Below are 12,184 nucleotides of genomic sequence, written 5' to 3' on the forward strand. Positions count from 1 at the left end.
CAGGAGTGAGGATTGAAATAACCCTGCATCATGTAACATACTTGGTAACCTGTCACATATGCAGTGCTCTTGCGCTTACAAAAGAGGTCCTTTTTACAAACAGGCTGGATCAGACTTTACATTATCCATGGCATATTTTTCCATGTATTTCTGGAACAAAGCCTATTTCCATGCTCTAGAAAGCCCACAAAGTGAGCTTCTGGCTGAGACGCACCAAGCTTCAGGCAACTCCAAGCCTCAGGTTTCCAAACCGTGTGCACCACTGAGAGATGCAGCAGGAGACCAGCAGGCGTGACCATTCGATTTCCTAGGAAAGCGACAACTTTCTTCTTCCTTACTGCCATCCTTCTCCTCCGCGGGGCTATTATTTTGCTGTCACTTCTCTCTTACTCATTCCTCCAGAGAGTAAGCAGTTCTGAAGAAGCAAGCTGGATGACCCAGCTTTCCTGTGAATTTTCACATCTGAGAGATTTGTCCGAAAGGTATGATCTCTGAAAAAATGTGCTGGTTTGGTGCCTGTGCATGGCGGCAGTGGTTTTTCCGTGAGGGTTTTCTGATGCTTATTGAGGTGTAAGCTCATACAAGTGCTTCATCTGAAGGTACGAGTAGGTTCCCCCTCCTTTTTCCAGCGACAACAACTGCTCTTGGAGAAGCAATCTTTGGGTTCTCTCTGTGTTGTCAGATGTGCTAGATGGTGGCCAAAAGCTTGCAAGCTCATCTGTCGGCAAGTGCTTGGCCATTACCCCAACACACAGGTGATCACAGAAGCCTCAGTTCTGCGGGAGGCAGGCAGAAACCCGGCTGGCTGAGGCACAGAGCCCCGGCTCCAGGACGGCATTCTGCCCTGAGAACGAAACTCCAAAGCGGGGACTGCAGCTGAAAATCCCCTCGCTTCCCCCGCTCTCTTCTGTGAGAGGGGCACTTAGCGCCTCTCCGGGACCTTGCTGCCTCCCGGTCAAGCTGTTTTCCGCACGTCGACCCGGCAAAGCGGCCGAGAACTCGGCCTCTCCTTCTGCGTTCCCCCCCCCCCCCACGGCCGGGGAAAGTCGGGGGCTCCGGGCCGAGAGCGCCCGGACCGCGCCGCTCGGGGCGTGCTTCCCGCCTGCCTTCAGCCCCTTCCCCGGCGCCCCGCCGCCTGCCGGGCCCGGGGCTACGCCCAGCGCCCTCGGCTCGGGCAGCGGGTCCGCGGCGGCGGCGCTCCCAGCCCGCGGGCTGCCCGGGCCCCCCGGCGGGACCCGCGGCGGGCGCGCTGCGGGCGGGGCCGGCCCGGGCGGGAGGCGGGGGCGGGGGCGGAGCGCGGGGCCGGGCCGGGCGCGGGATTGGCGCCGGGCGCGTGATGCCACGTCCGGCGGGGGGAGCCCGGCCTCGCTCCGGAGCCTCCCCGGAGCCTCCCCGGAGCGTCCCCGCCGCCCGGCTCGGCGCGCAGGTGGAGCGGTGCCGGCGCACGCACGGAGCGGCCCGGCGCGGCGCAGCCCAGCCGCGGGAGCAGCCCCGCAGCCCGTCCGGCCCGGCCCGGCCCGGCTCGGCACGGCAGCATCGCGGCGGGACTGCCCGGGGATGCAGCCGCGCTAAGAACAAAAGCCCTCTCCGCGGTCACGCTCCGGGCTCTCAGAGCGCGCCGGGGAAGCGGCCCGGCCGGGTTGGGGTCTCTGCCCCCCGGCCCGCTGCGCTCCGCCCGGGCTGAGCTCCCCGGCGCCTTCCCCGCCCGCCGGCAGCAGCTCCCGGGAGCCGGGCTCCCCCTCGGCCAGCCGTCCCGCCGGGCTGCCCGGGGACGGGGCCGCGCCCCCGGCCCCCGCCGCCTCCTCGCCGCGGGACCTTGGCTTTGCCCTTCGCACGGCAGGTGGCGGGGCCAGCGCAGAAGGATGCGTTTCTTCCCGTGGGGATTTTGGCTGCTGTGTGTCGCCTCCGCCCCGGCTCGCGGTGACAGCGGCAGCAAGGCGAGGAGCTGCGCCGAGGTCCGGCAGCTGTATGGGGCCAAGGGCTTCAGCCTCAGCGGCGTGCCCCAGGCCGAGATCTCCGGTGAGTGCGGCGGGGAGGCTCCCCCCGAGCACCTCGGGCTGCGCCGCGGCTCTTGGGCGGTGCGAACGGCGCCGGGAGGAGCGGGGTGACCGCGGCGTGGGCTCGGGGCTGGGCTCGGGGCGCTTTTTTCATTGTCTCCTTTCCGTTTCGAGCGCAGCCGAAACGGTTTTGGGCTTTGGGGGCAGAAATCGGGAGAATCAAACTGTAATGAGTTTCGGTCTTAGAGCTGGAAAATGCTCCGAGCTTACGAGAGAGAGAAGAATTGGTTTGGTTTTTTGTTTTTTTTTTTTAATCTTCTCTTAGATGGGAAACAAACCCGTAAACGGCGCGTGGCAGTTGTTAAAAATGAAATGGGAGTAAAATGACCCTGTGTCAAGTGTGTAAAACACAGAGGAAACCTGAGCAACCTACATCAGTGTGCGTCTTCTTGCCTACCTTTGTTTTTTTTTGTTGGTATTCTGAGAAATCCTGGTTAATTTCATCTTCTTTACAGAAAACCTCTGAATTACCAAAGAATATTCAAGGTCTGATTTATGTTTTTTTTGTTATTGCTGTTGTTGTTCCTCCCTATGCTTTCCCTCAGAAAGCTTAGGGAAAATATATTTAGGCTTTTTTTTTTTTTAATCTTGTATAAGTTTTGATACGCTAACATGTGACCCATATCTGAGAGCTTTCTCCTCACTTGCGGGAGCTTCTTTCTTCAGACAAAGCATAAAACATGCAGGCGTACGTGCCGAAGCCAACCTACAGGGACATCCCAGTAAAATTGCAGTTTGTAGTTCACATTTAAGCTACAGAATACCTTATGTTGAATATTTCATTGTGTAGTTTTACAGGGAAACCAATTTATTGTTTGACCCATGAGTAGAAAAGGCTGAACCATATAAATGCCTCATAAATGTGAACAAATTAATACTTTCTTAAGTTACAACCAAGAGTGAATATCCAAAATAAAATGAACAGTCCTTGAGGTTAAACAATGGAGAATTTCAAAATCGTTTGAACATCACTATTAATAGAACAGTAATTCAGTTAAGCAAGAAGGTGGCTTGTTATAAATTTGCATCTACTTATTAAAAATGTGAATACATTAGCAGTCATGTTTCAAGTGGAAAGTTCGTGGAAGACAAACTGTCTTGTTTACAAATACTTGGGGAGATGGCTGTAGCATTGTATGCAGCGATAGTACTGGGGGGGGGGGGCGGGGGGGGCAGTCAGGATCTTGTGAGCTGCGGTTATGAGCAGCACAGACCAGAGGTTAGCTGTGAGTAAAACATCCCTACATGTTTTTGTGATTTAAAAAGCAACACAGGACACAAGTGCTTCTAGGAATCAGGAGTTTTGTCTCCTGGGTGCTTTGAGTGCTCACCTTGTTTGTCTTAAGCATCAGTAGTTAAAATTGTAGTATCAAAATGGGCATCTCTGGTTGTTGCTGTAAACAAGGAAACTCTACAGATAAATGCTATAAAAATTTGAGAAATACCACATGGAAAATAATATAAAGAAGTGCTTGTGGGGGGAAAAGGTTTGACGTGCAAACTTGGCTCTGCTGCTGTTATTAGCCTGGTCTTTAGAATGGCTAACGGACTTAATGATTTTCATTAGTAATTATCATGTGTATCTTATGACTGATAAATATCCAGGAACGCCCTTTTCTGTTGCTGTAGTACTCACCCAGTGCAGTTAAAACATCAGCGTGCTTTAATACTAGCCTCATAAGCGTTCCTATTAAAATGTAGTGTTGTGTGTTGTCCATGCCTTTAGCAGTTGTGCAGGTTAGTGCAGAAGTTAATGCTGGTTTTGTTGTCCAAAAGCAAGAATCTCAAGACCTTCCTGTGGTATCCCCACAAGTAGTAAGTACGGTATCATGCAGTGTCTAACTCTACACTTCGATGGATCGCTTAAGGCTGGTTTTAACAGATTTGGTTCAGTTTGTTGATGATGGGGGTTGTAATCTGTACATAGAGAGTCTTGTCAAGTTGCACGTGATTTACACCTGGAAGTGCCTATGCCATTGGACTACATTTTAAAATGCTGTTGAAGATGGTTCGTTGATGGCTCCAGTTGGACATGTGTCAGGTTTCCTAATGGTGGCCTTTTCTGTGTTGTTAGAGATGTTCAAGAGCTCCCCCAAGAACCATGTTCTTATCTCATTTCCAAGTTCCCCAGAGGCAACAGCCCTTCTGTTCCCCCCTCTCCAAGAGGATCATTCTATTCCTTCTCTTTCCATTGCATTGCAAAGGGGAAAACTCATTTCTTAGCACCGTGGCCTCGTCCCCGAAGCAGTGCTGCCCTGCTGGGCTGACTGTCTTCCTCCCTGCTTTCAGTTGACTCCAGGTGCTGCTCGGTGTGGGTGCTGTCACACCAGCCTGGCACCAGGAGCCAAACCACTCGCTGCTTGCACCCCCGGAGCTGGAGTTCAAAAGGAGTTTAGTGTGCTCCCATGATGTAGACCGTGACTCAGGCTGAAATGGCTGAGTTTATGTTGGTTTTAGCATATTTACTGCATGCTTTACACCTTCTGTGTTCTTTGTTATGATTTAAGAGGATTATGAGTAATACAAAGTCTACACAGCTCAGCAGAAGGTAGTCCCTGCTTATGACTGTTCAGATCAGTTACAGAAGCAGTCACACAATTATTAGCTGGCTAACAGATAGGCATCTGATTTAGGGACAGACTCTTGGCCTACCACGTTTCTTACAGAACACCTAGACAGGGGTGTCTGTTTTTTTTGCTAGTGCAGAATGCCTTTAACGTGCCTCAGCACTTAAAATGTGTCAGGTACTGCTATTAAGTGTGTTTAGGGAATATGCAAGGTGTTATATCTCTGCTTTGAAGTCAATGGCAAAATTCCCAAACGTGAAAGAAGCGTCTGTTCGTATTAGTAATCCTGACAGGCCCACGTACACCCAGATTCTCAGGTGCAGATCTGCCTAGAAGAGAGTTTCTGATGCTGGGGGAAGCACTCCCTGCCGCTTGGGTTTGGGAAAGTTACAGCATTTGCTCCCATAAAGCCAAATTATCTGGAGCAAGGTTTTCCTGGGTGGGAGTGTTCCACCTCACTGGCTGGGTGACCTGTGCCCACCTTCAGTGATTCCTAAAAAATATGGGTAAAAGCTTCAAGAGCTACCAGTTCTACTTTCTGTTGACTCTTCTGGAGGTGGCAGACCTCTGTTTCTGCTTTCCCATATTCTCGCTACCCATGTGCCGTTGCAGGTCTCCTCTGGTGACTGAGGGTGCTTACAGAGCCCTGCTCTAGGTCTACCTCTTAGTGCCAGTGCTAGGGCTGGTGGTCTTCTTGGGCTCATAGTAAGGTTTGTGACAAAAGGGAGAGCCTACTGCAGAAAATACTGCTCTTTGGGGAGCATATCCAGCTTTCTCTGATGCCTTGATGTGAGTGCCTTAACGTTGTTGATGGTGACTGCTCCCAGTGTCTCAAGCTGTGATAGTTCTCCTCTGTCCTGGAGAAGACTTAAGAATTTTAATTCGACATGGATATCCTTGGCCCTTGCTCTCTGTTTAGGCTAGACTTGTGCTTTTTGCTTCGGTTTGTTTATTTCAAAGATTAATCCTTCTTTGACTTGCCTTGGGTTTTGCTGGTTGACATGGGGATGGGTATAATGTGTCAAAAGAGGAGGGCACAGAAGAACTCCAGGCAGCAGTATCGCTGTTGGTCCACTTACGTGTCACAAGACTGTGTTTCCCTGGTTCCTTAGCTGAAAGGAGTCAAAACCAAACTGTTTTCATCTTCCAGTCCTTATAGGCCACATAATGCCTTCCCGTAAGGAAAGCATTGCCAAGCACGTGTGTGAAGAGTCATTTGGTGGAATGTTAGCTAAGTAAAGAACAGGTCTGGCTACAAGGCTGGGCTGAACGAGGCTCTCGGAGTATAAAGAGGGTAATGAAATACAATATTGGATGGCATTTTGAATTCCGACAGATGCAATACAAAAGACATAAATACAAAGATGGGCAAACCTGCATCTGTGGTTCAAAAAATCAAATCTGGGGCTCCTCCACTCCCAAGGAAGGATCTTTACTGCTTAATTGAAAGGGGAGCCTCTCTGAGGTTGTTGCCACATTTGGTTTCTGATTACTCGAGGCAGACACGGTTTCTCAAGGTTAGCTGCTATACAGTGAACTCCTGGATGCAATATCAACCAGTTTATGCTAATTAATTTAAGGGAAAATTGGAATGGCCATTTTAGCCTGCTGGGTTTAGAATGCTATTTTTGATGAAGCAAAGCACACTGAATTGTGCCTTTTCTTCCATCTGGCAAATATATTGGTGTGACTGTTGGAGCAGGCTTTGCTTGAACTGTGTATCTCCATTTCTGTTTAACTTATACAAGTTTATATGAATATGTATAGTTTGTTTTACACTTTGATTGTTGTGTTAATTTGTCAGCACAGAATGTGTGCATACAAAACAATTATGAAAATTAGATTTATGGAGAAAAATGGGCTCCCTCTAGTGGTTAGCTATCGTTCGGAGCAGCGTGTGTTTTAGCGGACCGAGAGCTTGCCTCTGCTACATTTGAAATCTGGAAAGCTTTATACTTAGATATTCTTTAGAGTTCTGTGTTGGTGACATTAAGAGAAGCTGCCTTTCTGTCACTGTGATATGGATGACTAAGCTCTCAGCACATAATTATCCTTATCAGCTGTGTCTGACAAAACTATTTCAACAGCTCCTTTTTGTTGGTGAAGCAAAACATGATTAAGCCTGATATTTTCCAAAAAATTTGCATGCATATATAGCTGGAGACGCCTACCACCCTGTGAAACTAGTGTTCACCTTGTTTCTGCCTTTTCTGTTCTTGCCCTGTGAATGCCCTGCTTTGTGTAAGAACAGATGTCAGTCAATCTCTAGATATGCCGGATGTGTTTGATAGGAGATGCGCAGCTTTTGGCAGGGATCGTGAAACAGTTGGTTTAATGTTCTATCGCTTTCAGTACAATTGCCTCGCATTGAGGGGACCGGATAGAGGTATTCCTCTGGGTAATTTCAATAATTAAGTGTGCTTTGACTTAACCAAAGGCAGGGAGGGAGCGAGCTGCTAACTTGATTATCAAAAACGTCTACTTAGAGCCAGAGGTTTTATTTTCCTCGCAGGTCACAGCACTCTCTGAAAAGAGGGGACACAGAGCACCTACCCATCACCAGCTGCTGAGCACAGGCTCTGCACCCGCCTGGGGTGGGGGACTGAGCATCGTGGGCTTTTAGTGCAGCACCAAATTGCTTTGGGTACAGTATGGACAATGAAGGCAGGATAAAAGGATGGCCGCTGTCTCACAGAGCTGTTGGTCTGAGGAGTGATCTGCCCCTGCTGTGCGCCGCAGTCCTGGCACTGTGTGCCCAGGTCAGTGCTGTGCTTCAGTCTCGCAGCTGGCCCAGGGGTCGAGCATTACCATGCTGTAGTTCAGGTGTTCCTGTTGCTTGTTTTGTGGGATTGTGGAAGTGAAGAACAAAGTAGGTAGGGGGGGAATTGCCAGGTGTTGCTGGTATAGGGAGAATTCCTACATCTATTTTGTATTCTGTTGAGCTGGAAGTAGTGGTTGGGAATTTCAAACAGGGAAACAAATATCACAATTCTGTGCAAACCTGCAGGCTTCCTTGGAGAAAACAGCTTTAATTGCTGTTTGCTGCCCTGGCAGCTACTGAACACAACATTTTTCTGTATATTGGGTTTCTTTCTTTGTCCTGTGTGTTGCTTTTTTGTACACCTAGTAGCTGGTAGCCGTACCAAGGGGATGGTGTCAAAACAGCATGCTGCTCTGGTGTTCAGCTGGCCCTGCTGGCTCTGCCCAGCTTCTGTGCTGGGGCATGTGTTGCCGCCAAATGCAATTGCTTTCCTGCAAGAAGCTCCCAAGTTGGTGTGTGCACGTGTTGCTGCTTCTCAGAGAAGCAGTAATGAAGCCCCCCCCCCAGCAGGCTGTCTCCAGTGAGGCACCCCATCCTGCAGCAGCTGTGCACACCGAGCTCCCTGCGCTCGCTGGGCTGCGCAGCTGCTGCCTGTGCCACCTGGGCTGGGCTCTGATCGTCTTTGATGTAGGCAAAGGTCCTCCAGTATCCACTTGAATGTTTTGTGCTGCTGCAGGCACATAGCAAATGTATAGAGTCACTTATTCTGCTTTTCCCATGGAAGAGTGTCTGTGGTAGTTGGGTGTTCTTTCAGAAAAGCGCTGGAAGCACTGCTTCAGGTGGTGTGCCAGTAAAGGTGAGGGGGGTGAGCAGTGCTCGCTTTCATCTGTCCCTTCTGAACTGTTTGCCTAGATTGAGTCTTTCTAAAAAATCCTAAGCAAGTCCCTCACCTCAGTGTCTCCACCTATATAATTACGGTCAGAGTTGGGCTTTTTCAGCGCGTATCCAAATGCACAGGTGTCTATTAAATGTGCAGTAGTTGACTACCAGTCACGGCTGTAAGAAGAAAAGTGGTTCAGTGGGCAGCATGCTGGGGTGGACACACCATTTGCTTGGGTGGTGGCATGAAACAAGTCGGTGCACAGACCCTTCATCTTTAAATCCTCCTGGAAGAATTGCATTCTTGCTTTTTTTTATCTGTTCAATGGGGATTGACAGTGTCTTCCTGACAGCTGTGAGAATGGATCTGTCTCATCTCTAGGGAGAGACCTGGAGAAGTAAGAACGTGAAGCTTGCCGAAATTATAGTAGTAGTTGCTAGAAAATTATTCCATCCTGTCTTGTAGTTTGTAGAAAGTTGCCTTAGCTGCAATTGTGTTAGGACCTTTACCCTTGAAGCTACCAAAAATAAAATTAAAAAAAAAACACAAACTTATGTGTTTTTGGTTTTAACTTTTACACATGTGAAGGACAGAATACTCTTTTCTGCGATGCCTATGTGCTTTGATGCTTTATTGCTCACAGTACGCTGTATCCCTACAGGTGAAACCTGTCTTTAAGAAAGATTTGATTCCCAGGGAATCAGATTACCTCCATTACCAGATTGTTTCACAAAAAATAGCAAAGCTTTAGACTGCAGAAAATTAACATGCTTGTCTAGATGTGACAGAGCTGTGAGTTGGGTCTGTGACATCTTCCCAGTAATGTGTTCCTGTCTTATGTGGAGTTTTTCAGACATGGAAAACTTTTTTTTTGCCTTTTATACAATTTGAGTAAGCAGACTGTGCTGTGAAAGTTATCCACGGTGCTCTAGTTCTGTGTTTTAGAAAATAAATTAGTTTTATAATCTCTGTATTACACAATGCACAATGGTGATTAATATAATGTTTTGTGCCTTTTCATTTACAGTGCAGAGTGAATCAAAAGGACAGAATTACCCAGCTGTTAGGAACTCCTATGCTGGCAACATGAGTAAAACAAGTTTTTAAATTGCTATGCGTTCTTCTGAAGTATTAAAAAACAACAACAACAAAAGTTTCACTTTTACCACATCTTTTTGGGAACAATGTGATAGTACTTATACACGCAGTCAATCTTTTATGTGACTAAAATGAAATTCTCTATGACAAATAGTTTTGGCTTGCAAAAAAAAAAAGGTATTTTATAGGGTTGTAAAACTATACTGTGTAATTTAGTTGGCATGTTTCCACTAGCTTTACCCAAGTCTCTTGCCTTTCAACTGGAGCAGACAGGCATGTTTCTAAAATAGAAGCATTTTAGAAATTCTTTTGGTTGTACATTTTTGTTCATAAATAAAAATATAAAAGTGCTGCCAGGAATTAAAATTAATTTTACATTTCTAATACAGATAAGAAACTACTTCAGTCTCTTCTGGTCCCAGTTCATATCGTTGCAGTGAATCCTGCAGTGCTGGGGTTGTACAGTTTGATCCTGCAGTGACGGCCACGTGGAGCATTGGGGGAATTTTGTACAAGTGGCAAAGCAGGGCTGTTCTATTAGCATCTCCCGTCTGTTTCTGCTGTTTTCCCAGATGAGCCAAAATCATAAAAATGGTGGCAGTCAGGTGCTATAATTACCCCAGGGTCTGGTGGGATGGACATCTGAGTGCTGGTTCCCATCTGGTTGCAGATTTTCACTGTCAACCTGGAAAAGCCTCTTCAGTTGTTTCTTTTCGGTGGTTTCCTCCAGTGTAAATGCTATATTGGGATGAGATAGCGTGAATAACTTACAGGAAGTTTGGTTTATTAAGCTGTATATCAAGTCCCTAGATGTTAGAACACCTTAAGAGAGCAGCGGTGTTCTTCTTCCCTGATGCAGTTGCTTGGCTGTGCACAGCTGTGTGAGTTTAAAACAGTTGTATAACAGTTTATATTTCACAAACATCTGTTTGGCTTTGTGACAGAATCCAAACAGGCCCTGCAAAACTCTCACTCCCCTTTCATTTGTGGGAGGTCTCATAGAGGCTTACGCATTGAAGGAGGCTGGTATTCTTATTAGGGAGGCTCTTTAAGGCCAAACCAAACTTGAGACTCATCTGCTGTGAGTTTGAGGAAGGGCTGCACAATAGTGGGAACCCGTGGGCAGAAGTCTCATTGATTCAGGGACAGCCTCCCCAGGGCTTGTGCCCCCTCCTGTTGTCTGGTGGGGAGCATCCTGGCTGCTTGTGCTTTGGGGCAGAGGGGAGTGCCTGTGGAGGTCAGAAAAAGCAAACTGGAACGCTTCTTCCTTTCATCTGCCGCTAGCGTGTACCGTAAATTAATTTAAGCCCAGATGAGCAAAAGTGATGATACGATGTTATATAAATATATGCATGAATCTCTGTAACACATCGGGTAGTAGAGTACCTGCACGGAGAGCAAGAGTAGGGAAACCTTGTTCCTCAGTGCTGCAACGGAGGTACTGCCCTCAGGTACCTCCTGCAACTACGGGTCAGAGACTGTGTTACGTCTTCCTAGGTGAGTCTGTGCATTTGTCCTCTTTCTAGGCTCTGCATTATGCTGGTTCAGGTCAGTGACTGTTGGACTTGCTGTGTCTTGGGAAGTTGTATTTGATTTTACTTGATCAGTTAATAGTAAACAACGGCTAAAGTATCTCTGCTACACATTAATGTTAGGGGCAGGAAGTCTGGATATGGGAAGTGTGGCTTAAACTATTCTGTGCGCTAGAGTTTATTTTGGTGATGATATGTGATAGACGTGGGAAGATGGAACGAGGTGTGGGAGAGTAGGGCAGAGTGCTGTGAATTGCTGTTCAGGTTTGGTTTACCTAGTGAGCATTTTACTTGATGGGCTGCAGTGTGAGGGAAGTGAGTTATCGTGCTAGAGAATGACTTGCTGAGGTAACTGATGTCCAACCTCAGGCACATGCTGGGCTGGTGGCCTAGCCTTTGCTCTTCTATTCATGAAGTTTTAGAGCCACTTCTTGCCTTGTTGACCTGCAGCTTGGCTGTTCTGTGCCCAAAATACAAGCATCTGTAGGTGCATGGTTGGATATAGGCTGGGCTTGTGATGAATGGGAGCCCTGTGTTCATAAACAAGCAACTGGGTAAGTCACCACTGCGTATGGTGCGCTACTTAGATGTAGCATGCACCTGGGATCTAGTAGTGTGCGTAAGGAGCCATTGGTACGGCTTTAAACGTGTACATAAATGCTGAAAGGATTCATCCCAGTGCAAAGCCAGGGCTCTGGTGCTTCACTTCCAGTTCTGGTGCCATTAGCAATGGAAGCAATTTTGTGTTTCAAAGGGACAGAACATACAGCTAGGTTTCGTTGAAAATCTGGCGGCTGCTGTTGTATGAAATAATGCCGTAAGAGAGGTTACCACATATTGCCATGAAACAATTCCTGGGTTAAGGGGAATTTTGACAAGCCTCTTTTGAGCCCACTGAGCAATGTAAACTGGTCTGTTGTCAGCTTTGGCTGGGTGAGGGGATGTGGCCTATTCTGGGCTTGTTTCTTCCTGGTGCTGCTGGTTCAGCCCAGCCTGTTCTCCAACCTGCAGAGGCCTCCTAGCGTGAAGGTGAGCGGTTACACACAGAGCCCTGCACGTTTCTGACACCCAACTGGTTGTCTCATCCTGGCAGCAGCATGGGAGGCAGCTTGTTTTGCCTTGTCCACCCAGACTGCTCTGTTCAGTTGTGGGATCTGCCACGCAAATGCCTTTTGTGTCAGGATCACTGCCTGTTGCTGGGTGAACTGATTTTGCTATTCTGTGGGACAGTACTTTAGGGGGAAACCTAAAACAAATGTTGACATCACTTCTGTAGAGATAATTAAAGT

General features: G+C 48.0%; 1 protein-coding gene across 10 annotated transcripts in view; it reads left to right on the forward strand.

Annotated features, from left to right (window-relative positions):
- GPC1 (glypican 1) overlaps window positions 1–12,184 on the forward strand; it is a 293,355-nt gene that overhangs the window by 92,794 nt on the left and 188,377 nt on the right. The window contains exon 1 of one of the 10 annotated variants that reach the window (XM_080604903.1): window positions 1,299–2,019. The exons of the other annotated variants lie outside the window; for them this stretch is intronic. Within the exon in view, the coding sequence (XP_080461029.1) occupies window positions 1,863–2,019 (157 nt within the window). The 5' untranslated portion in view covers window positions 1,299–1,862. Of the gene's footprint in view, window positions 1–1,298; window positions 2,020–12,184 lie in introns of those variants that run through there. 10 annotated transcript variants of the gene reach the window in all.

This window comes from Anser brachyrhynchus (assembly GCF_964034855.1).
Source record: "Anser brachyrhynchus genome assembly, chromosome: 9".
Lineage (NCBI taxonomy): Eukaryota > Metazoa > Chordata > Aves > Anseriformes > Anatidae > Anser > Anser brachyrhynchus.